Genomic DNA, 26,167 nt, shown 5'->3' with positions numbered 1-26,167 from the left:
AATGGATCATATATCGAGTGCGGGAGAGAGTATGAGCGTGCAGCGTTTAAAGCATGGAAGTACTGACCTTACTTTGAGTTTGATTCCATACAAAGTGACAAAAACATTAGTGTCCGCTGTGCGTGGGAAGAAAACTTGTTTTTACAGCGAAAAAAAACCCTAAACTTCGAAGGAAGCACCGGGTGCGCTACCACATAATGGGAAATTCACAGAGAAACTCGCTGATTCTTCAACTGACCGCTGCGGCACACCTGCACCAGGGTAAACCTCTGCCTGCCCCACTCCTGCTTTACAGGTGAAAATAGAGCAACAGGACCGCTGAGTCTTTGACTTTAATTATTTTCTGCTGTGTTTTACTTGCATCTATTTGAAAGAGTGAGTGTAAACACACACAAAAAAATATTTTATGTGCTGGAATGTGCAGAAAATAGGTTTAAATGTTAAACTAATTTCTTTCAGTCAGAGAATGTTGCATATAATTTAATTTTGCTTGATGTATAAAGTTAAAAGATTAAAACTAATAAAACAAATTTTAAAAAGAGACTTTTCCATTTGATTACATTTTATATGATGGATTATGCAGAAAGTAGAATTGGGCTGAAAAATCTATTTCTTTATCACCTATTCAGGTTGTAAATCATCTTTTTAAAAAGTAACAAAGTAATTAATTACTTTTGAAAATAAGTAATCAGTAAAGTAACGGAATTACTGTTTGGGGGAAGTAATCAGTAATTAGTTACTGATTACTTTTTTCAAGTAACTTGACCAACACTGCTGCTCAGTAGACCATTTTACACTTTTAATTTCTCACAAAATTACTTCTAGAAGGGAGATGCGTCCTGCATGACACACTGCCGCGAATCTTGAAATGGCGGTATGCGCTAACAGTTTTATCACCTACCCCATTCTAGGCTAAACAATAGTTACACAAGCATTCAGTAGTCGCGCTGCGTAGCGTACTCAGGGGTTATTGTCTATTAGCTGCAACACACCTTTTCTCAGTTCCAGCGAGGCTGCGACCTTGTCTTACTTCTCCTCTGGTCTTTTCCCGTTATCTTGACTTTTTGCAGCCAAGTGTGGGCGAGAGTCTCCTGCAAACTTACTTCTAAGAGAGTGATACGCTGTAAGAGCCTTTATTATTCAGGGCCGAGTCCATTTAATACTGCACTATACAATTAGAGGGCACTTTAGTTAATATAAAGCATATATTTAAATAATTTCATCTCAACAGTTATTCCTTTTTATTTCAACCTGAGTGATGGAGTGATTTTTTTCACCAAGCTGTCCACATTTGCATAAATGCCAAAAAACAACAGAATAAGAAGAAACAATGCAAAGTGTCTGAGATCAACTGCTAGTTGCCCATCTTCAGGATAGTGATGCTGCAGACTCATGTCAGCAGCATCAGCTGTCATAGCCGTCTGCATCTCTTTGTCCTCTGACCTCGTAATACCATCTATCAGAATAAAGTCCAGGATAAGTGAAGACAGGTGTGATTTTTGGGGTTATTAAATTAGGATTGATTATCGCACTGCAACAATACAATAATATCTTCTGCTTTTTCCGTTATGTCTGCCCTTTTCTCCTTCTTCTTTTTTCTGGAGAAAAAACAGTCTGGGATATAATTTATTCATGTTTTTAATCATAATTCATTATGCTTATGTAAAATACTTCCATTTAAACCTTTACCATTGTTTCCCAGTAAAGTGTGTCTTTGCAGTGAGCTTTAACCACAAGCTGAAAGGTGTCACAGTAACCACGGTGACCCTGTCCAGGGTTTAAAATTAATGTATAATTTAAACACACACATTTTCAGGCTTTTATAGAAAATGAAAAAACGTGTAATAATCGTGGTTCTTTCATTCACATGATGATCTTAAATATTCAACAGGTCAGATTAAGACTTCATCTTTCATTTGATGTCATTATGTCATGTTTATAGTTAACATGTTAAAATGTAATCATTCTTATCAATAAGATCTATAAAGGCCTGGAGAATTGTACATATGTAGAAAGTCTTTAGAAGCAGAACAAGCCTGTTTTGTGCAAACTTACCAACAATTAAGGTATTACAGTTGAACTCCAGCATTCATTAATGTGACATGTGCATCTACCAGCCTCTGAGGGTGTGTTATAGTTGTCCTGTTGTTATAGTTTAGTAGTTTTTATGTTCCCTTAACATAAACAAACATAAACAAATATAAATCCATCCAAGTAAACACTGACAAAAAATGTCAGTGTTATAAAACAAAGTACAGCTCTGCAATGTCCATCAATGGAACACTTTTTGTGCAACCTGAAAAAGGGAATTTACTCATCTAAATAAAAGTGCTTATGGGATTCAACCAAAATATCAAATCTGAGATTTTACATGTTATCGTGTTTTCTCAGTGTTTATTTTTAACTTCCAAATTTTTGTGCAGGAATACAAACTGGTCGACATGCTCAGCTCTCAGGACACTTCTCTGTGCATTTACTGTCTCCTGCAAAGGAGAAAACTCTCTTTGCAGAGACACTTGTTCCAGGAATGCAAAGGAAACTCCTTGCTACTTTGGATAGCTGTTCATAGTCCTTCCACCAACGTAGAGGATTTCCTGTGAGATGCAAAGGGACCTCATCTCTATACCTCTTGATCTGCAGCAACATCATGTTCTGATTTTGATACAGTATCATCACCAGTAGAGGTAAACGTAGCTCCATCCAAGTCCACCAATGCACATGAGATCCTTGGTCTCCTTAGGGGTGGCTGAGGGATGAAGGCAAAGCTGTCTTTGATATGTGGATGATGAGCCTCCTCTTTGGCATTCTCCTCCTCCACCCGTTTGTCAGTCTTATTCTTTTGCTGCTGAAAAACATTAAATCCAACTAGTATTAATGTCACAAAGTCAAAATTCAAATCCAAGATTTACCATGTTCTGCACTAATATTTACTACAAATGTCTTCAATACAGTTTTTTTTTTTTACTTTATTCACTTGCTTATAACTTCAATTGAATTTTTCCAATTAAATTAATTCATTTATTTATTTACATTTTTTTCCTTCTTTATCACAGTCACCACAGTGTCCAACAGTCTGGAATAGATGTCACTGGTCTCTGCTCCAGACAGGAAGGTCCTTAAACCGAGGATCAACAGTTGACGCCATCAATAGTGTCTCCCTCTCATTGACATATCTCTTTCCCAGATCTTCTGTTATAGCGGTCTTAAGGTCCCTTACTGTTGGGGTATCATCATTTCTTGTGCACCCATTACAAGCACAGCATGATGAGGAGCAATGATGGACAGAGTTGGCATGCTCTCCTCTGACATCACCAGGGTGGCGTCCTTTACAGGCTTCAGCGCAATGACAACTTCTGCACATATGATGTCAGACTCACTTAATGTAAAATTTCTTTTTCACTCTTCCTAACTTCAGCAGAAAGCAGAGCCGCACAGATGGCTGGTTGCTGTTCTAAAAATCGTTCTATCACATCATAGGAGCTGTTCCATCTTGTAATTATGTCCATGATCAATCTGTGAGCTGGTACCTGAAGGAGGCGCTGTTTCTGCTTCAACTGATTGCTGGCTGTGGTGCTGCGCCTGAAAAAGGCTGTTACATGTCGGATCCTCCCGAGAAGTTGCGCCACGGATTGTATTTCCAGTGCTTTCTGTGAGGCAAGATTCAGACTGTCTGCACAACATTGTATGTGCATCATGCCTGCAAGTCTAGCAGCGACAGCCACGTTTGGTGCATTATCGGTAACAACAACAAGGTCCTTTGCGTTTAATTCCTATTCAGCCACGGCGTCAGTTAGTAACGCTGCAATGTGTTCACCTGTGTGACTGCCATGCATGGCTCAGGTTTGTAGTACATGAGACTGAAGGTTCCACTGGTCAGTAATGTGATGTGCTGTAACAGTTACGTACGATTCAGTGGCTCTCGAAGTCCAAGCGTCGCATATCAAAGCAACTGTCTCTGCCGAGCTGAGAGAGTCCGGCACTGTCGCTTTGGCATCTTGGGTCAACTTTGTCAGAGCAATGTCCGTGATGTGTTGTCAGAAGAGAACAGTGTAACGCGGCTCCAGCATTTTAATCCTATTAACAAATGCTTTATTCTCCACAACACTTAAAGGGCGCATGTCATTGCAAATAAAAACAAGTACTGACTGCGTTATTTTTGTTGCACGAGTTGAAGTTGCTCATCGTTTCGAACTTCTTCAATTGGCCATTAAGCGGGATCACCTCGTTTCGCTTTAAAATTAGCATTGGAAGCTACGTTGCTATAGTGTCTAGACACATGTGTTCATACATTTGTTGTGTTACTTGAATATTTGACTCTGGCAGTGCAGATTTTATAGACTGCATTGCTCTTGTCATAGTCTTTACTAACTTCTTTTGTCCTGAATCCAAAATAAGTCCACACATCAGCTTTGTAAGCTGCTCAGTCAGCAGTTAGCTGGCACCATTTGCCACACATCCACTGTTCTACTAGTATACACTATATTTTCACAAGTATTCACTCACTCATCCAAATCACTGAATTCAAGAGTTCCAATAACTTACACAGGAACATAAGATCAAGCCCCGGGTCAGGCACACTGCTTCTACAAATATTTCTGAAAGAATAATTACAGTCCTCCAAAACTTCAAGTGGCCATCAGATTAGCTGAAGAACGGTGCGTAGAGAGCTTCATGGAATGAGGCAAAGCAGCTGCACACAAGCGTTACACCAAGTGAAATGTAATGCTTCTGATACATTACTGTGAAACACGACACCACTGAGCAGTGCAGACGCGTTCTCTGGAGAGACAAATTACGCTCCTCCGTCTGGTAATTCATGCTCTCAACTTTGTGGGAACAGTTTGCGGAAGACCCTTTCCTGTTCCAACATGACTGCGCACCAGTGCACAAAGCCAGGTCCATAAAGACATGGATGAGCAAGACTGATGTGGAAGATCTTGACTGGCCTGCACTCCTAAACCTTGTGGAAAGCCTTCTCAGAATAGTTGAAGCTCTTATACCAGCAAAGGGGATCAGACAGTGTGAATTAAGAATGGGATGTCAATCAAGTTCATTTGAAGTCGAGTGGCTTTATTGACATTTCAACCATGTGTAGTGGTACAGTACACAGTGAAATGAGACAACGCTCCTCCAAGACCATGGTGCTACATATGACATATAACAGACAAGCAACCCAAGACTACATAAAGTTGCAAAACAAAAACAAAACAAAGACAGTGCAACACCAGACGGAACAGACACAGTGCAATAGAAAAGTGCAACGTAACAGTCAAATCAAATCAAATCAAATCACTTTTATTGTCACATCACATGTGCAGGTATATTGTTACAGCACATGTGAGTGAAATTCTTGTGTGCGAGCTTCACAAGCAACAGAGTTGTGCAAAATACAATAATGTAAACAAGCAAAATACAAGAATGGCTACATCTGAAACTAATAAATATATGTACAATATATAATAGTATATGCATTTCTGGATGTGTATACTAAATATTTTTCTACACGTGTGTGTGTGTGTGTGTGTGTGTGTGTGTGTGGGTGTGTGTGTGTGGGTGTGTGTGTACATATTTTACAAATTAAATAGAGTAAACAATAAAATCAAATCTATAAAAATATACAGAGTTGAATATGTGCAAAACAGTGGCGTTACTGTACAGTATGTAGTGCATAATGTTAAAGTTCCAGTAGTGAAGCTGAGGTGTCTATGACGTGTTCAGCAGTCTGATGGCCTGGTGGAAGAAGCTGTCTCTCAGTCTGCTGGTACGGGACCGGATGCTGCAGAACCTCCTTCCTGATGGAAGCAGTCTGAACAGTTTATGCTGGGGTGACTGGAGTCCTTGATGATCCTCCCCGCTTTCCTCAGGCAGCGCTTCCTGTAGATGTCTTGGAGGGAGGGAAGCTCACCTCCAATTATCCGTTCAGAGCACCGCACTACTCGCTGGAGAGCTTTGCAGTTGTAGGCGGTGCTGTTGCCATACCAGGTGGTGATGCATCCAGTGAGGATGCTCTCAATGGCACAGTGATAGAAGGTCCTGAGGATGCGGGGGCTCATGCCGAATCTTTTCAGTCTCCTGAGAAAGAAGAGGCACTGCTGCGCCTTCTTCACTGTTTTGTTTGTGTGTACTGACCACGTAAGATCCTCAGCCAGATGTACACCAAGGAACCGGAAGCTGCTCACTCTCTCCACAGCAGCGCCGTTGATGGTGATGGGGGTGTGTACTTCTCTGCACCTCCAGAAGTCCACTATCAACTCCTTTGTCTTTGCGACGTTGAGGGTGAGATGGTTGTCTTGACACCAGTGGGTCAGGGCGCTGACCTCCTCCCTGTAAGCCGTCTCATCACCATTGGTGATAAGACCCACCACTGTAGTGTCGTCCGCAAACTTCACAATGATGTTGGAGTTGTTAGTGGCTGTGCAGTCGTAGGTGTGGAGTGAGTACAGGAGAGGGCTCAGTACACACCCCTGTGGAGCACCAGTGTTCAGTGTGATGGGGGATGAGGTGATGCTGCCCAGTCTGACCACTTGGCGTCTGTCAGACAGGAAGCTAAGGATCCAGCTGCAGAGGGAGCTGCTCAGTCCTAGATCCTGCAGTTTCCTGTCCAGCTTCGAGGGAACGATGGTATTGAATGCTGAGCTGTAATCTACAAACAGCATTCTCACATACGTGTCTCTCTTCTCCAGGTGTGACAGGGCAGTGTGTAGTGTCAGGGCTATGGCATCATCAGTGGACCTGTTGTGGCGGTATGCGAACTGTAGAGGGTCCAGTGAGTCGGGTAGTGCAGAGCAGATGAAGTCCCTGACCAGCTTCTCGAAGCATTTGCTTACGATGGGGGTCAGGGCTACAGGTCGCCAGTCGTTCAATGAGGAGATGGTGGAGGATTTGGGTACAGGGACGATGGTGGCCATTTTGAAGCAGGCTGGGACTACAGACAGAGAGAGGGAAAGGTTGAAGATGTGCGTGAACACTCCAGCCAGCTGAGCCGCGCATGACTTGAGGACGCGGCCGGGAATCCCGTCCGGACCAGTAGCTTTGCGTGCGTTCACCTTCCTGAAGCACTTCCGCACATCCTCCTCAGACACAGTGTGCGCACTGACGTCATCCGCGGTGCGCACACTGTCCGGTCTCATGGTGTTCGCTGTGTCGAATCTAGCGTAGAATACATTTAGATCCTCACACAGAGAGGCCGTGGTCTGCGGTGTGCTGGTTTTCCCTCTAAAGTCTGCGATCGTGTTTAGTCCCTGCCACATCCTCCGAGGGTTGTCAAACTGTTGCTCCACCCTGTCCCTGTACTCACGTTTGGCTGCTTTGATCGTCTTCCGGAGTTGGTAATGTGCGTGTTTGTAGTCCGATGTGTTCGCGGAGGCAAAGGCGGTGCTCCGTGCCGCGCGAACATCTCCGTTAATCCAGGGTTTTTGATTTGGGAAGGATTTAACTGTTCTGGATGGGACGACATCTTCCACGCATTTCCTGATAAATCCGCAGACTGAGTCTGTGTACTCGTCAATGTCCCTAGCAGCCACGTGAAACATTTCCCAGTCTGCGTGATCAAAACAGTCCCGCAGCGCAGAGTCCGATTGGTCCGTCCAACAGTGCACCGCCCACAGTGAGTTATGCAATATGCGTGTGAAGACAGACGAATATGTAACCCAACTTACGATTTATTATCAAGAATAACCCACTAGCCAGTATCAGAAAATCTAGGATCGGCAGGAGCCCAAGGTATAAACACCAATAAGGAGGGACCACACCAGAGAGACTGTTAGCTTAGCTGCTAGCGGACTTTCCGTCCCGTTATGTCTGCCCTTTTCTCCTTATCAAATTAGGTTTTCCCCACTTTTCTTACTCACCGATGACATGATGAAATTTGCTTGCAACTCTTAGCAATTCGACTTTGGTAACGAAATGGCAACTACAGAAAGTCATGTGATCAAGGTCAACAGCAAGGGTAGTTGGGAGCTCATTGCTGATTGGCCAAGTAATACAACAACAGATAATCTTATTTGTCCACATCTTCCTTTAAACAAAAGAAGAAAGAAATAACTAAATTGTTTACATCATACACTGAAAAATTACTTTCCACTGCTCTTTTTTTCTAGCTGGGCTACAAATACTTTTGGGATTATATAGTGGTTTTCCGTTCCTGGTTTATTTGAAGACTTCTCTCCAAAGCCACCGTGAAAACTATGCCGCATTAACATAATAAAACTCAACGTAAGGCACACATGTTTGGCTTGCAGCCTGGAGCAGACTGGGATCAAACCACCGACGTTCTGGTTAGAGGCTGACCTGAGCTACAGCCACCCCGTGCAGCTACGTCTGGTGCGGTGCCATAGCAAACCAGCTGTTCGTAACACTTCCCACATTGAAACAGACGTCAGCGCGAACTATCGCATGTCCGCCATTTCCTGTCCGAAACCGGAAGTGACGCCATATTCGCGGAAAATGTAGTTTTTTACTTGTAGGCCTTAAAAGCCTATACTGGTGTTTTTATAAGTCATGTTTGACTTTTCTGAATAGTTTCTGGGATGCTTAGAACTCGAATTGCACAGCTGGAAATAGTTTATTTTGATGCTGTTTTCTTTGCAAATTTGCATCATAGGATTGTTTTTTTGTTTTTCCTGCTGTATATAAAAATTGCTGTATCACCAAAATAAAACTATGAAGACACTCAAAATAAATTTCCTGTTGTTGTAAACTATTTTTTGCAACTTTTTTGCATTTAAAGTTTTGAAGGATAAACCTCTTAAATTTCTCCAAGTACGCCACTACGGAGCACTGGCGGACTCTGGGCATTAAAACTGCAAGGGCGGCAGACAGCGCCGTCTGCACCGCTGTGGCTCATCGCCACAGCAAAAATTAAAATGTACAACTCCGCTATCAATATCGACATAAATGACGACAGAAAACTAAACAGCAGTGGCATGTGTAGGGTTACTGAAGTTGGGCTAGCTGGTATATAATTATGTGCTGTGTGGTGGCAAGTGACACAGCTATGGTTAGCATAAAATAAACACAGTGAAGCTGGAGGATGAACACTAACTTTTTTTCACTCGATAAATTTAACGTGACGGTTCCCGATAGTTAGGGACAATGCAATTGCATGGCATGATGCTGTAAATGGACCAAACTTCAGTCAGGAGAACAACTGTAATATAAGGTTAGTCATTAATATACTGATGCATGGGCTGGGCTGTAGTTACATCGTGAGGTTTTAAAAACCTCACCAGGAACACAGGGGAGGCACAGAAACTAGGAAATTTTAAATACAAGTTATAAAGAATATAGCTTAAACCAAAATTACAAACACTACCTCACAGACTCGAACTGTGATCTTAATAATGGATTGGATTTATATAGCGCTTTTCAAGGCACCCAAAGCGCTTTACAATGCCACTATTCATTCACTCTCACATTCACACACTGGTGGAGGCAAGCTACAGTTGTAGCCACAGCTGCCCTGGGGCAGACTGACAGAAGCGAGGCTGCCATATCGCACCATCGGCCCCTCTGGCCAACACCAGTGGTAGGGTAAAGTGTCTTGCCCAAGGACACAACGACCAGGACAGAGAGCCCGGGGATCGAACCGGCGACCTTCCGGTTACAGATACGCTTCCCAACCCCCTGAGTCACGATCGCACCTTGTCAATACCTAAGTAGGTGCCTCTGGAGCATATGCTCCATATGATCTTCCAGGACAATAACATTAACATGTCTCTGGAGCATGTTATGTTATTGTCCTGGAAGATCATATGGAGCATTGAGCACACAGTGCAGATAGTATGAAGTGTTTAAAGACCATCTAAAGTCTTTGTCTTTCACAGATGAACATCAATATATGAATCATTTTATTCCTATAGGTGTAAGAAACCTTAACATTTTTTTGGTCTTATATAACTTATAATAGTGAAGGAATCCAAAAATAACGCACACATTTTCTTTTTATTTGCAGGCCCTATATAAAATGATATAAAGTGGACTTAAAAAGTCTGCATACATCTAGCACTTCCCAGACACACACACACACACACCTCTTTCAGATGAACACACTCGTCCACGCTCAGCACAGCCACAGTGTGTCTGACACACTCTGCTACCTGTGATTGCTAAATGGAGATCTGCAGCAGCTGATGGAAGTTTGTTGCTTTCATTTTTGCTTCTAAGTAATCTAACTTTAGCTCATGCTTTTGTAATTGTTTGAGCTTTTTATATTTATGTTTCAGAGCACTAGCTTTATATTTGTGCTGGATTTGTTATATTACTATGTTTAAATAAACTGTAGTCAAAGGGAGGAAACAGCTGTGACAAACCTGATGGAACCAAGCACAAAACACTTGTGGCTGAAACACGAGTGAGTATTATCTGTACAAACTTCGAACAGCTGGCAAAAAGATCTGCATCATGTATGTTAGTGCAACAGGTTTCTGCTTCACTCTGCTGTAACAGGCCGGCCCAAATAAACTCCTCGACTTTGCCTTGTGTTGTATTTTTACTAATACAAAACTCTGGAGCGGAGGTGTCATCAAGTACACCCCCATTCCAATTGTAGAAGGAACGAGCTGCATTCTCGGGAAGTCCGGACTTCCGTGTGAACTTAAGAAGTCAGGACTAGCGAGAACACGAGTACCCAGGGGCGGTCCAACCCCCCCCCCAACACGAACACAGACACATATAACATATTAAGGATTGTACATTAACATATTTTATTGTAAACACTGTTGTCATAACCAAACTAAATTTAACCAGAGAAACACATAGATAGAGAGAGGGATACAGTACTGTCAGGGCTGTAGACTTTCTGCCACGGTTGCACTGGTGCTCCTAACTTTTGTGTGTGTGCGCCAAAGAAAAAAATTTAGGCGCACCTACAAAACACAACAAACGTTAGCCCTCAAAGCCACAGTGAACAAAGCAGCATAGCGCAACAAAATTCAATTCAAATCAATATAAGACTTATTTGTAACCTACATCAACAATCATGTTATGATAAATTACGTAATTACAACTACAACAGAAGACTCACCTTTGTGGAAATGCTTGGAGCAGACTAACATGTGAGCTGGAGTGTTCTGGAACGTTGTATTCGGTCTCCGTCGGCTCTTTGTTACTTTGGAAACATGGCTTGAACAATTTCTGTCATGCGACCGGCTAATGCAGTTAATAATACAACAGCTTCTTGCCATTTTTTGTGTTTCTTTTTATCGCTGTGTGACTGTTTTCATGTGAAAGCCTGCGTGCGCCAGTACCGCTTGCCACGCGTTCCCAGAATCCTTTGCGGTTTTACCTCGTAATGACGTCACATTATCAATCTCCTTTTGTTCCTGGAGAAAGTATTTAACTGAGAGCCATGTTAGGCTCAGGGAGACTCTCCACCAAGCTTGGTTTTCTGTTCTTTGTTTTTGATTAAACAATGTTAGCTACCGCTCACCACTTGTCTGCAGGTTTTATTTAATGGAAAACTTCCACAACATTAAGATCATACAACCCTCCAAAAATTGAAAACCACCAGACCAAATATTTAGTTATTTACATTGGTCTTGATTATTCAATACAACATAATATCATAGGGGCTTATCCCATCTGTCTATCCCCTCTGGCAGGCGGCAGGGGACACCCTGTCACCAGTTTATCACAGACCCAATATAATAAAGCATTATAATCTGATGAGACTTTAGGTTTTTTGCTATATTTTGTACATAACTTGGAGTATGATAAAATGGCCTTGCATACCGGAGCAGAAGGTGAACAACTTATGAAACAATTTATTTTCATGGTGTTGAAATCTCCCAATTCTTTGAATCTTTGGGCTGAAGGAGGGACAATACTCGGTGTATCAATGCTCAATCAACAATCATTTATTTCCATACAATTCAACAGTCAGAGCATTACAACGTCCGGACGGGAGAGATGCTACCAGAGGGTCAGGCACATGTCTCAAAATGGTGACGGGTTGCTCAGCTTTTTATAGTCTCTAGTGGCCCCCAGCTAGTCGTAAAAGCCAAAACCTCACATTTTTTCTCTGTTACAGCGCCTAAGTTATGACCTCGGCAGTTGTTTCTCTGCTTTCTGTAAGGTGGGGGTGTGGAATGTGGTCTATCTATCTCCCCTGTCTTTAGACACAGAGTCTCCTGCTTACAACCTTCTCTTCATGATTCAACAATTAAGCATGTCAAGAAAACAGTGTAACACATTCCCAGCAGATCAAGGATACAGAGTGATGCACATTTATCTAATGAACTAATATGTGAATATGTTCTGTTAACTCAAAAGTATAATGAGAACTAAACTACATACAGCTCACACACTCTATATTAAAGGGTATAATGTGATCTACAGCAGTATTCTAATTCAACTACTTTGATTACATATATAAGGTAACATAATAAAGTTACTTTATTAAACCCCAAATCCTGCTTCACTGTACAGGCCTCTGGCAAATCTAATGAGGCTTTATCAAGCGCAGATAATTCTTAGTCAAACTACTGTTACAGAAGTTTTCCATTTAATAAAGCCTGCAAACAAACGGTGAGCAGTGGCCAACATCCTTTAATCAAAAAAGAACAAACACCCAAGCTTAGTGAGAGAAGCCATTATCGCGGGGCCTCGACCGGCAGGGTTTCACCTGAACCTGGCAGGTTTAAATACCTTCAGGAACACAGCTGTTGGCAAGGGAGGCTTAGCACTCCCTTGCTAACTCTTACAGTCCTTGAAAAGACAAAAGGCTCTTCTCCCCACTCTGGGTTCTTTGTGGGTTCTATGCTTAGCATCTGTTAACAGCATGAATGTGAGAGACATTGAGAGATATTAAAAACCCAGAGGCACCGAGGCATTTTACAATAAAATAATGTAAATAATACATAAATTCCTCTACACTACAGATGCAAATGAGCCTTTGTGCCATCTTCCATTATGTGAAGAAATATATAAATACTTTCCTATTTTTGAGCAACATTTGAGTCTAGTATTCATTATTATTCATTATGCTTTTGTATGTTGCTTGACAAAAGTGAGCTTTTACCCACAAGCTGAAAGGTGTCACAATAACCACGGTGACTCATATTTCAGCCACAAATGTTTCCCTGTGATGTTGCTGTTGCTCATTTCTCATCTCATTTCATACAGGAAACGGGTGAACAATTCTTTGTCTCCATTTTGTTTTTATATTATCAAAAAATTAGTTTGTGTTATTATTAGGTTAAGTTGTAAGCTTTACCACAACAAATGTGAACACAAGCCACAATTGCTCTTCCTGGTATCTGACTGCAGTTGATGCCTGAATTAGTGAATAGCATCAAATGTAAACTCTCATCAGTATCATAGTTCTAGAGAAGATCTAACATATTATCACATTTTGTACACTTTAACATAAATATGATGTGTAAGAGAAATTTAGCTGATTAAGGTAAAGACCCTACAACAATGCAAGAAAACAGAGAAAACGACAACAATCATATAACCCCCATATGAGCAAGCCTGGGAAAACTGTGAGAGCACGTACTCTCCTCTTTGAAATAGACTGAGGGTTTCAAAAGAAACAAAAAAACCTGAATATTAAATAGGAAACCCTTAAATATATAAAATGCACCTAGTAGTATAGACCAGCAGTCCCCAACCCCCGGGCCATGGATCGTTAACGGTCCATGAGCCGTTTGGTACCGGGCCGCAAGAGTTAAGGCTCAGGTGTGAAATCAATGGTTTTCAGGGTTTTTAATCAGTTTTAATTGTTATCTTTTAATCGTTTTTATCGTTAACTCCGCTTCCCTGGGTCTTTTCCCATGTGTTATGAATAATCTTCTTTTTTTGGTATCGGTACTGGTTTTATTTTGTTGTATTTGTTGTATTTTAACCTTATAGGGCGGTCCGTGATAATACTGTTGGACATAAACCGGTCCGTGGTGCAAAAATGGTTGGGGACCACTGGTATATACTCCTTGTTGTGGGTAGTATTCTAATTTCACATTTTTAGGAAGACACCATAAGGTGTCTTCTGCTGCTCAGCCTTGTCTCACATTTCCAGAGAAATCATCCCAGCCACAAACACCTTAAGAAAGGCTTAAGAAAGGCCTAATACACTTTATTTGTATAGCTGCAAGGCTAAAACAGAGCTCGATAAAACACTGGCCTCTAAGGTTAAGAGGACAGGACTGGAAATGATTTTAAAAGAACCCAGCAAACAATAGGCTAAATGAAAAACTGACTTTTCTTAACCTCCAGGTTAAGTTTACAATGAATATAAAACATAACATTTTAAAAGTTTTTGTGATATAAGCATATTTGCATCCACAACCAAATCATACAAATATCATAAAGGAAAACGGAAGCTGTCCAGAAAATAAATATGTGGCCTTCAAGGAATTGTTTAATAAAAAAGAGCCAAATTTACAAAGGGACATCACATAATGCATATTGAATATAAAAATGCTATATTATTGGCAGATAAAAAACAATGTGGATATGAAGTATCAAACACTATTAACAAGAGCAGAGCTTCCACTGAGAGCACCACCACTAAAACCTAGACCTGAATTTCATTTCATGGATTATTAAAGGATGGTTTTTGTTTGTTTCTTCATCATTTCTAATCTCTCCCACTGTTTCCTGCACGTTTCTCTCCTTTTATGTCAGTCAGATTATCACACTGGTGTTGTAACTGTTGGTGTCACACTGAGATCTCCTGCAATGTTGTCCATACCGCAGAAACACAGACGTGCCAGCAATCTATCAATGGGCCCTTTACGCATGAAAACAAACAGAACCAAGTCCATAAAAGGACTGAGCAGAAATAAGCTGATAACACTATACGGAAAGTCCATGCGATATCTAAATGTTGAAGTACAACAAACGGCCATGGGAAAGATCATGAGAAAGTGGTTAAGCAGCAACACAACTAAAGTTCCTAAAACTCTTCGTTTTTCGTCTGTGGGCACTGAGGTGGCAGAAGGAAGAGCTCTGAGGGTCCAAGCAAAACTGAGGATAAACATAGGTGAGAGGTTGAAGACCAAAATAGTGATGGAAAATTGATGGTTCAAAACTATGCAAAGAGGTGCAGTGATAACACAAAGGATCCAGACCAGAACAGAGACCAGCAAAGAACCTTTAGTTTGTCTGATACAGTTCATCTGTGGGCAGGTGATGAGGAAACACCTGAAACACAAACAGACAGACATGCATTCATATCACAGGGAACATTTCTCTGTTTAAGGACTCTTTAGAGTATAATATAATGCTCAGACACATGTAAATGCACAAAGAGACAGACAGATACCTTTCAGCAGCAATGCACATCTTGAACTCAAGATTAGCCATCAAACCAAAGAGGTAAATACCGATAAAAATAATTTCAGTGGTGTAATATTCATGGTCTTTTTTTGACTTCCAAAAGATCATTACACTGAACTGGATTAGATTGGAGAATAAGAGATTTGTGTAGTAGGTGACCAGAACCTGCTCCCTTCGTACCTGTAGGGAAAATTAAATTATTAATTAGTTTATTAGTTAATTAGTTAATAATTTAATTAATTAATAAGTTAATAATTAATTATTAAGTCACATTAACGCAATGAAACATAGAGTGAGGCACAGAAAGAAAGCAATCCCAATAATGTCTTACATACCACAAAAAAAAGCCAAAGGATGAGCAATATAGTCAAAAAAAGGCAGACAGTAATGTCCATCCACATCACCACATCGAAACTCTCCATCTTTATCTAACTTTGTGTGTGGTGGAGTTGCTGTAAAAGAAATATCCGTCCTTTTCTTCAGAAAATAACCTGTTGAATGGAATAGCATGCTTGAAAAGTTGGAAGGTTAAAAATGTTCTTTTGTAGCCATTAAATTCTGGACAGAAGCATTGGAAAAGATGGAAAGTCTATATGCTTGACTGATAAAAAACAAAAATAAGTGATAAAAATGTAATGGTCCTTCAAAACTTGTTTACTCAAATTAAACTGAATGGAAAGGCAGGCCTTAAAGAAGAAATTTACTGGCTCACGCGACGTCAAACCTCAATTTTACACCTATTTAAATTCACTGTCCAAAAATACTTCAGTAGTACATTCACAAACAAAACATATATTATCCAAGTATTTTTTTCTGCAATGTAACTGTAATACTTAATAATGTAACATGAATATTTTATCCATTAGGTGCTAAAAAGTATAAACTTGAAGTGTCTCAGTTATGTTCTGAAGTTATTGGAGGCAGGATTAAATGTACTAGCTAGGTAAACCTATTCACACACACATCCACGCATGGGCAATAACACTAAGTGCAATACTTTTTTTCTGACAAAGTTGTATTTTTACTCAGTTGTATAAAGCATTTGCATTCTATTTTTATCCTATTGTATATTTTATTCTATTTATTCTACTTTATATAGTATTTTATTCTTATTGTATTCTAATTTTGCTATATAACTTTTGCACTGTCCACTTCCTTTCCTTTCCCACGTGTGGGACTAATAAAGTTTATCTTATCTTATCTTATCTATTCGACTGGTAACTGAATATAGACAAATATAGTTACCACTATATAAAAAGCGCTTTGTGATAACATTATAAAAACAGAATATAAGGTTTGTATCTACTTACTTGCTTCAGGGCCACTTTCAGCTCAGCTAGTTGGTAAAATGAAGGCTATGAAGATTCGATTCACGGACTTAATTTTCCGAGTGAATCTGAACAAGGAAACTGCCTGGGGTGTATCATATGCTCCACCCCATTGACACCCCTACGCACACACGCGCACACACACACACACACACACACACACACACACTCTCTATCTCTCTATAATCTGTTACCCAGTATCTAGTTTGAAGTTCTACTTAATTCTAATTTTAAATATAATAATTCAACTTAATATGTCAAATAAACAACACTTGCACCCACCCAGAAAACACATTATATGCTGCAATAAATGCACTGCCCAACTGTCCCCTCTAACACTGCCTTTCAGCAGCATGCAACAGCAAACAGGTCGTCAGAGGAGCCGAGATGATGATTAAGTTTAACATTTTCTAAAATATTGACAAAGCACTTTAAGCACAAGAGTGTTAGTTAATAATTTAAAAATGAATATTGTCTGTATGGACTGCAACTTCCCCCCCCCCCCCCCCCCAAAAGGTGCACATGTAAAACTGCGGTGTTAAGCGATGCGGTTGAAAAATTTGAGTGCGCCTAACTTTTGTGCGCCCATGGCAAAAAGTTAGTCTAGAGTCCTGGATTGAATAAAGAATTATAAATGTTTTGACCACTCCTGAATCGGGATTTCTCTGTTCTATCATGGGGATCAAAGACTCGGGTTTAATAGTTGGCATTGAAGATGCCAAATCTCTGATAAATTCAACTTTAACTTCAGGTGGTCCTGCAGGCTGAGCAGACGTTTGTCTTCCAGCACAACACAAAACAGTGACTTGACTATAATGATTAACTCTGATGGTGCAAAACACTGCCTGACTACTGAATTTGTAAAATCACTGAAACACCTTGCAGAAACCCCAAAAATAATTACAGATATTTGAAATTATAGTTTATTTAACAGTTTACCGTGATCTGGATCATACAGAAACCTACTTTCACTTCCTTTGCTTTTTGCAGAACGTCTCTGCAGCTGCTTCAATGTGGGGAGGTGAGGGGCAGGAAGTTGGTGTAGCGTGCGAATAAGACCTGGGGGGGAGGGGGACCTGAAACTGTAATTGGAAGATTAAATGAAACACAATAAAGAGGAAATATCTTTAGTTTTGGTATTTATTAATTTGGCAACATTTGTTATCACAAAGGGCCTGACAGGCTTTTATGGATGTGTTTGTAGGGGCTTTTGGATGTCAGCTGCTTGCATGTTGTGCTTATTTCGTAATATCTCTACTGATTTTGCTCAATGTCAATTTTGACAAAAAAATCAAAGTTACACTCGCAGTAGCACAGGAACAGAGCGGGAGGGAGAGAGAGAGAAAGAGAGCCAGGGACAACAACGTCACATTAGATTAGAAAGGTATAGTAATCATCCACAACTATTTTCAGTTGCAGATGATAAAAGATTCAGAAAGTTTGTTCATGCAGGTCCATATGACAGAATATGCATGTTCTTTTCGTTTTCATATTTTAATTTATATTTAATTGTGTTGTGGTTTGCAGTGTTTTGTGTTGTTTCATTTTAAATTTGTTTAAAAGGAAAATCTGAAAATTTAAATAGTTCAAAGTTGAACTGTGACTAGTTGGTTTTTGTATTATATGATTTATTTATTACATTTTATGTAGAGTGAATAAATAAAAGTATATTTACGGTGGCCCCTAGAGACAAAGCACATACAAACTCCAAAACACGTAAAAACTCCAAAACACGTACAAAACACAACAGAAGTGTTCCAGAATGCTAGGGCGCAGTGTTGAGCTTTTGTTCATAGAGGCTACACAAGCCAGCAAGTACCAACGACGGATTTGGTGTGTGGTAGTAACAAGTAAATGAAGATTTTTTTTTAATTATTTGAATATATATGAGTGCTTGTGTATAAATACACAAACAATACACACATGCTTTCAGTTGTGTAATTTAAGTGATCTAGTATCTCTGCTTTGGAAGTTCAGTTCATGCTAGAAATGTGTTTTGGAGTTTGTACATGTTTTGTCTCTAGGGGCCACCACGTGTATTTATATATAAGCATATATAAATAAAACCACTTTTTTTTTACATTAATAATTCCTTTTGTGCATAATTTTATATTATTGTTTATAATAAATTAATTAAAGTAACAAAACAACCTGAAGAGCCGGTTCGGAGCCGAAAGAGCCGGCTCTTTTTAGTGATCCGAGCCGAAAGAGCCGGTTCTCTAAAAAGAGCCGTGAAATGTCTGGTTTTCAGGGTTTTTATCGGTTTTCAGCGTTATTTTGTTATCGTTTTTATCGTTAACTCGGTTTTCCTGGGTCTTTTCACGTGTGTTATGAATAAATCTTTTAGTTTTATTTTGTTGTATTTATCCGCGACACCTTAAAGGCCGGTCCGTGAAAATATTGTCGGGCATAAACCGGTCCGTGGCGCAAAAAAGGTTGGGGACCGCTGTTGTAAAGCATCGTAATTCTAAGAGAATGACTTGTTCTGCATTTACGGTGTATGTGATGAAAATATCCTACATACATATTTTGTTTTTAAAAAGCAAATCCAATTTTCAGTATAAGATAACATATGAGGGCTCTTTTTCATTAATGTATTTTCATTGAGGTTTGTCAGTCCTTAAATAGGTGCCTCTGGAGCATGTCACGTTATTGTCCTGGAAGATCATATGGAACATTAAGCACACAGTGCACATAGTCTGAAGTGTTTAAAGACCATCTAAAGTCTTTGTCTTTCCCTGATGAACATCTATGGAGTCATTTTATTCCTACATTCTGTCTCATTAGGTGTAAGAAACATTAAAATGTTTTGTCTTATATAACGTATTATAGTCTTATACACAATGTTTTAAAGTTGACTTTAAAAGTCTGCATTCATTTAGCACTTACTGTAAAATGTCTGTATGCTTAAAGTACTGCCTGATATTTCACTTCCAGATGTCGATAATCTTAGCTGTCTGATTGCAATTCTAGAATTGACATTGATGGCAGCAAAAGTTGGGAAAGAGTCACGTTTACTTTGGTGAACAGAGGAGACGATTTAAAATATACAGTCAAGAAACAAAATAGTAAAAACATTGCAGCTGTTTTAAAAAGATAATTGACAACAGGTGCAAAACATATAAACGTAAGTGACACCTCATTCTTAATAAGTAGTGTTTAATATGATCCCCCCGTCCCTGCTACTATAGGAGCTTCAACTCTTCTTGGAAGACTTTCTACAAGGTTTAGGAGTGTTTATGGAAATTTATGGCCATTCTTCCAGAAGCACATTTTTTTAATACAGTTAATATTTGTGAGGGTTGATTTGCTGGATTTCTCTGTGTTTCTAACAGTGTGCTTGTAATTTGTTTTCCCCCTTTTGTCTGTGTTACATAAGTCATCACATCAACAACCAGCATTTTATCTGCAGCTCTTTCTGCTGCAGTGTTCTCCGCAGCACAGAGATGACAGCAGCTTGTGAATGGATCGAGCCTTTCCACGTGAGAAAAAGAAAATTCATGAAAGGACCAAACAGAAACAAACTCAGGTAGAGCTGATGGAAAGGAAAATAAATGGCATAATCAGGTGAAATTCTTCCAATTGTTACAGTGATGAATATAGGAATATAGCAGAAAGCTGCATATATGCACCTCAGTCTATGATTTTATTTGGCGTACCACTTCATGACTAAGCTGTTGTCGTTCCCAATCGCTTCCACTTTGTTATAACACCACTAATAGTCCTTTTCCACTAGTGCCTACTCAGCGCGACTCGGTTTTTTGGTTTCCATTAGCTAGTACTATTAGGTACCAGGTACTTTTTTTAGTACTCGCTCCGTGATATGAAGTAAGCTGAGCCGATCTGAAAACCTGAGCCTGCATGCCACCAAGCATTTAGTCGTGAAGAAGTTTCGTGGCTGGACTTGTTGCATAGGTGGCATCCTATCATGGTACCATGCTGGAATTCATTGAGCACCTCAGAGCGACCTATTCTTTCACAGATGTTTGTAGAAGCGGTCTGCAGGCAGAGGTGTTTGATTTTGCACACCTGCGGCCATGGAGGTAATTGGAACACCTGAATGCAATGATTTGAATGTGTGAGTGAATATGTTTAGAACTGTACTGTACATCGTGTGATGAGAGCTCTTCTACGCATTTTGTTTGGGCTAAGGTGCTTAGCCCACATTAAATTTAGCTGTAGGCCTTTTACAGTGACTCAAGAATTGAGGATTAGTAAGTAAACTTCCAGCAACTCTGGATTTTCAGCATTACAAAGAGGTTCATTTCCTGTTGGGGTACACAATCATGTGAAACTTAGACTGATCAGGCCTAACATTATGACCACTAACAGGTCTCTTAAAACTAGGTCCCTTTTGTGACATAGAGTTTTTGTTTACAGATTACGAACATCGTGAATCCCGTATCTCACTAAGCCCAAGCATAACAGATGGTTAAATTCACTTTTGTCCTCTCATTTTACCATCTACCAAAAATTAACTCTTCATCACGTCATTTAATCCTGAACTAGCGAGATTTTGATGTATTTTGGTTTTAATGACTCTAAATTAAATGTTTTGTTTAGATAAGCTAATTTAACAATTTAATTGTTTACTTTGTATTATAACCATTCATATGATAACTGGTTGATAACAGCCTGATAACAGACGCTTTGTAGAGATCTCCGCTGGTTTATTTACGAGTTCTAATATCCGCCTGTACGCCTTACATGTGAACGCAACACAAAGCACGCATGTGCAGTTTCTTGTCGAAGCCGATTGGTTCGTTTCAAACTCAGAGCGCCGTCCTGTTATTTTGTTTAGCTCTACTTTGGTTAGCATAGAAAAGAATATTCTTCTGTTTTAGCGCCCGATGTTCCAGATATAACAGCAACGTGAGTATGTTTGTCGAGTAGTATCCCAATGTAACGGTTACTGTCCGACTCCTGTTTCGGAAAAGATACCGGACATTTGTTAAAAAGTGTTGTGATTGTTAACTGACAGGTGCGGCTCCTTGTCAAGTGAAGAGTGGCACTAATCAGAAATTTGTGATACATCAATGAAAAGTGCACGAGTGTCTGGAATAGACGTCGATGATACAGTGATGACGTTTGGCTGTGACTTGGCAAAAACGCTCACAAATCTATTGTTACGGTGTTTTCCCCTGCAGTGCTAACCATTGTTGGTAGCTGGCTAACTTAGCAGTTAAATCGTAGCAATGAGCTAATCAGTCGTTGGCTAACGAAGCTGACTCACTTCTTTTGTTTATTTATTTGTTTGCCGAATTCACAGCGACCCTCTGAAACGCCTGCTTTTTGAAGGGCGGGATTTGCACCAACTTGATGACCATACTAAATTGATAAATGTCATGTTTTTGTACAGCGAGATGTGTATGTGTGATCATTTAGCCCTGTGGGCTGTTTTGACAGTTAATTTTTAAATCTACAGTTGCTTTCTCATTTTGTTGTTGTTGTTGCAGGATGATGGAATCATGCCCTGACAAGGCTGATAAGCAGGAACAGGTAGCAGCTGACGTTTTGAAAGGGGCGCACTTATCAGAAGTTGGCACCTTACCAGACTCACAGGTAAACCAGGTCTTTTATACAGTGCTGACATAAACGCTTGTGTTGACCATACGGGTGACTGTGTGACAGAAATAACGTGATACGGGGTACCTACTATGTTTAAAACATTATGAAGTGTTTACAGCAGCATGCGCACACTTGGCTGTACACCTGGGGGTTTCGTGCCTAAGAATCGGTCCAAGCACACTCTATTAAACAGAAATGTGTACAGATTCAGCCTATTTTGGGCCATTTTCTAAACATTTCTATCCACAATTCTTCAATAACTGCACCCCAAATGTCTCCATGCAGTCAAAACCTTGTACATAAAAAAATATAAATCACAATCACAGTCAGAAAGACTGTCCCCAAGGGGCAATTAAGATACAACAGAGCAGCATGATGTTGAAGATAAAGACGGGGCATAAACAGGCAATAAGAGTGAGATAATAAATACACAGAATATACATCATATACACAGTTTTAAAATTAAAGTGACTGAATATAACTGACTGAAAATAGATAATTTATTAAATATGTTACAAATAAAACTAGGATTTCATTGATGTAACTTTTCCTGGACTGATACTGACTTGTTATTAGTAGTAATGAAGGAGCTGATATATATTTGCTGTCAAATAAATAATAATTTAATGTTGGTGTCCAAATTTAGACTAAAACAGTTCACCAGTCATTCAGTGTGTTATTTGTTAACACAGGGAACACTGTTATTCAGAAGCAATGTTAAACGGGACTAATAACCAAAACAAGTAAGTATGTCAGGGGATTTGAATGGCCAGCTAAAGTTTGCCTGTGAAACAAAGTGGTGGATTGTTTTCACAGTAACCGAAGCGTATGAGGTAACTGAAGGAAAGTCTGCTCAGAGGTGTGGAAAGTTCAGCAGGAGGACAATGCTGGTGGTGAAGGACTCAACGGGGCAAATACATCAATTAGTTTTTCAGCTATAAATAGATGACTCTAGCACTTTAAAAAAAAAAAAAGTATTTGCAGATTTAGTCCCAGCTGTCTCCATTTTTGATTTCACAACAGCAGTGAAAGTTACTGCTGTAGATTATGTTGAAGCCACAGTCTTGGTTGTTAGAGACCCGCAGGGAGTGACGGAGATGTTGAGTAGATGAAGCCGGGTGGAGTTTGAGAATAAAGTTTTCTAAAGTGGACGAGAGCAGCGCTTTTTTACTGTGATTGCAATTAAAAAGCCATCAAGAGTCTTTTATCAAACCACCTGATCAACAAGCATCCTTTCACTGGTCCCATCCCCCGGCTCTTGGTTCCACATGTGCCCGAAGAAAGACAACGTTAAAACCAAAGCTGTCAGAATGCAGACGAACTAGTTTAGTTTAGTTGAGCCATCTTTAAATTTGGCTGAATTCCTTTTAAACTTTGCTGCAGACTGATGGGAGACATCCGCTCTCTCCTCTTTCAGAGGTATTTGTACAGATACCAGAAACGTGTCTAAAATATTGGTAAAAATGGCAGCGCTGCTGTCACTGTTTCTTAGAAAGCAAGAAATGTTGTCCCAGTGTTGCATTTAATGACATTAAATGCATCATTTGATTGGCAGCGTAAGATTAAAACATTAAACTGGAAACAGTGGAGGTTTTTTGCACCCAAGTCAAATTCAAGCTTTCATTTACTCTGTTTCTTCAGTGTGTTGAGTTGGGTAAGATGCATATATTTGACTATTAAGATATTTAGGTACTTGGTTATACATTTTGGGATTTGGCAAGCAGCAAACTCTCAATGTGAAGAATTAAGCCAAAAACCGCAGTTCCTCTAAGAGCCACTAGAGGCTCCAGAAGTGGTCCAGTCCCTGTAGGCTCCCATGTTGAAAAGTTTACAGCACAAATGAACATGTTAACCTTTCAGCCTTGGTGTTGGTGCAGGCCTCAGGTTCAGACTCGGAGGTAATGAAACTGTTTTGCTGATGTTAAAAACATGTGCAGGCCCCCAATTTCCCACAGAGGAAACTGATGAACCAATAATGAAGTGTTAATGGAACCTTATGTATAAACACCGACATATCCATCCATGGCCTGTTGTGCAAACTGAACGTAACACCAAAAATCTCATCGTTCACTTTGTGATTTTTCACTGAAATCCGATGTTTCCTGCAGGATTCCTGCACTGAGGAGAAAGAACACCTTCAGGTCTACCTCCGAGTCCGACCTTTCACCTCAGCAGAGACAAACAGTGGAGAGTCTCAGGTAAAAAAAGAATGAAGTCATGGACGTAAGAGTAATTAATATGCTGGATATTGATTGGAACTGAATTTGTGTTCAAAGTGCAGACACCGAATTCAAAGGCCATCGAATAAACAGAACAGGCTTTGTTTTGTGGTGGAGAACTTCTTCCACAGTGTCAGAATGATGAGGTTCTGCTGATGCTTCTGCAGATCATGTTAAGTGAATGTAAACTGAACCAGAATAACCCCCGTCTGTGTTCCTCCTGTTACTTATTCATTCACTAACAGGACTGTGTTACCATCAAGCTCCCTGACACAGTTCTGCTCAAGCCTCCCAGTTCGTCCCTCTCAGCAAGACTGAGCACCGACAAAGCTTTTCCACAGACTGGACAGCACTTCCAGTTCTCTCAGGTTGGTGTTTCCTGGTGTCACAAAGTGTTTTTATCATCAACGCCCACAGAAAGATTCTGATGTTCCTTATAAATGATCCATACCCTGTCTTTTTTGCTCAGTCTCAGGCCAGAATGTTGGAGAATTCCTCATATTTAAATATGAGACGATAAGTTTACCGTCAGTACAGATGTGCCTTTTTCCTTCCTTGGACAGGTGTATGGCCCTGAGACAACACAGAGGGAGCTGTTCGCAGGCACGGTGAAGGATTTGGTGAAAGATGTTCTCGAAGGCAGAAACTCTCTGGTTTTCACTTATGGAGTCACAAATGCTGGGAAGACCTTTACATTCCTCGGTATGTGGCAGTCCCTCATGTCCTGAAGTGCATCACTTTTTATGTCAAGGAAAGTTGCTTTGCAGTTTTGTATGAAAACCATCTGACTGATGCCATCTTGTGGTGGATCAGTGTAACAGCAACAAACACTCATGATTGTGAGTCCACTGTCTTCAACACTGGATCTCGTCCAGCTGCTGTCTTGAACCTGTTTTGATGAACTCTATACTCTAACATGGAAAGACATTTAAAAAAAAAGAAATAACAGTTGAGCTGTTTAACTCATCTAAAATTGATGTGCAAGAGTTAAAGCTTACTAGCTTTACCTATCAAGTCGCAATTCAAACTTTAGCTAGCTTCACTTTTATATACGACTGCCAGGACTATTCGACAGAGTCGCTGAGTTTTCCTTTTAAAAAATAATTTCTTTTCTTTTCCTTTGGAGGTATTTGATCTCATTAAACAGCCTGTATGGCTTTCATGCTCAGGCTTGTGGAGCAGCCTGTAGAAGTGAGATCAGAATCAGTGTTTTGAGTTTTTATTGTAAAGGCTAACAAACGTGTGTGGGCTGGCTGGTTGATGATGATGGATTTGACTGTAAGAAATTAATTGTACATTCATTCCCTTGATTAGCGATGAGAATCGATAAGAATTTAGCTGGTTTCTGATTCATTATCGATTTTTGTTTTCACCATGTTAAAAGTCGCCACCGTCTCTCAGCAGGATTTCAAAGACATCGATGCTGTGTGGTCGCCTGTTTGTGCTCTTTGTTGTGATCAGTGTTGGAGTTGTTACTTAAAGTATTGCACAGGATACTTTTTGCTAAAGTGATGCAGCAAGTTACTTAATTACTCCCAGGCGAAAGTCATTCATTATACTACTCCACGAAATCAGCCAATCACAGTGCAAGCAGATCGCCAGTTCCAAGGAATTGAACTACTGGGAACCAGTTCTTGATTCTCATCCCTTGATGTGTTTCTCACGTCACGATTTAACACTTCATACTTTTATGACTTTTATTCTATGTTAATAACTGACTGACTTTGAAAGTTAATAAAACTCGACTGCCTGTCGATGTGTCACAGTCCATCA

At 40.0% G+C, this 26,167-nt stretch overlaps 2 protein-coding genes across 4 annotated transcripts in view; one reads left to right on the top strand and one right to left on the bottom strand.

The window, feature by feature from the left end:
- Window positions 1-14,337: 14,337 nt before the first annotated feature.
- LOC146695053 (uncharacterized) lies at window positions 14,338-16,657 on the bottom strand. The gene is made up of 4 exons (XM_085476971.1): window positions 16,590-16,657; window positions 15,615-15,770; window positions 15,266-15,459; window positions 14,338-15,144 (listed from the first exon to the last, which is right to left on the bottom strand). The coding sequence occupies exons 2-4, from the start codon at window positions 15,699-15,701 to the stop codon at window positions 14,634-14,636; spliced, it is 792 nt and encodes a 263-aa protein (XP_085333097.1). The 5' UTR covers window positions 15,702-15,770; window positions 16,590-16,657; the 3' UTR covers window positions 14,338-14,633.
- Window positions 16,658-21,343: 4,686 nt separating this feature from the next.
- Window positions 21,344-26,167, top strand: part of kif20ba (kinesin family member 20Ba) — a 76,978-nt gene continuing 72,154 nt past the window's right edge. For all 3 annotated transcript variants that reach the window (XM_085476970.1, XM_085476969.1, XM_085476968.1), the window contains exons 1-5: window positions 21,344-21,479; window positions 22,064-22,169; window positions 24,284-24,373; window positions 24,640-24,762; window positions 24,958-25,096. In XM_085476970.1, the coding sequence (XP_085333096.1) occupies window positions 22,065-22,169; window positions 24,284-24,373; window positions 24,640-24,762; window positions 24,958-25,096 (457 nt within the window). In that variant the 5' untranslated portion in view covers window positions 21,344-21,479; window position 22,064. The remainder of the gene's footprint in view (window positions 21,480-22,063; window positions 22,170-24,283; window positions 24,374-24,639; window positions 24,763-24,957; window positions 25,097-26,167) is intronic.

Source organism: Copadichromis virginalis, linkage group LG13 (assembly GCF_057382275.1).
Source record: "Copadichromis virginalis isolate Kocher_CV1m ecotype Utaka linkage group LG13, C_Virginalis_male_GT1.1, whole genome shotgun sequence".
In the NCBI taxonomy this organism is placed as follows: domain Eukaryota; kingdom Metazoa; phylum Chordata; class Actinopteri; order Cichliformes; family Cichlidae; genus Copadichromis; species Copadichromis virginalis.
The sequence above is the reverse complement of the archived record's forward strand: the minus strand, read 5'-3'. Positions and strand labels throughout refer to the sequence as shown.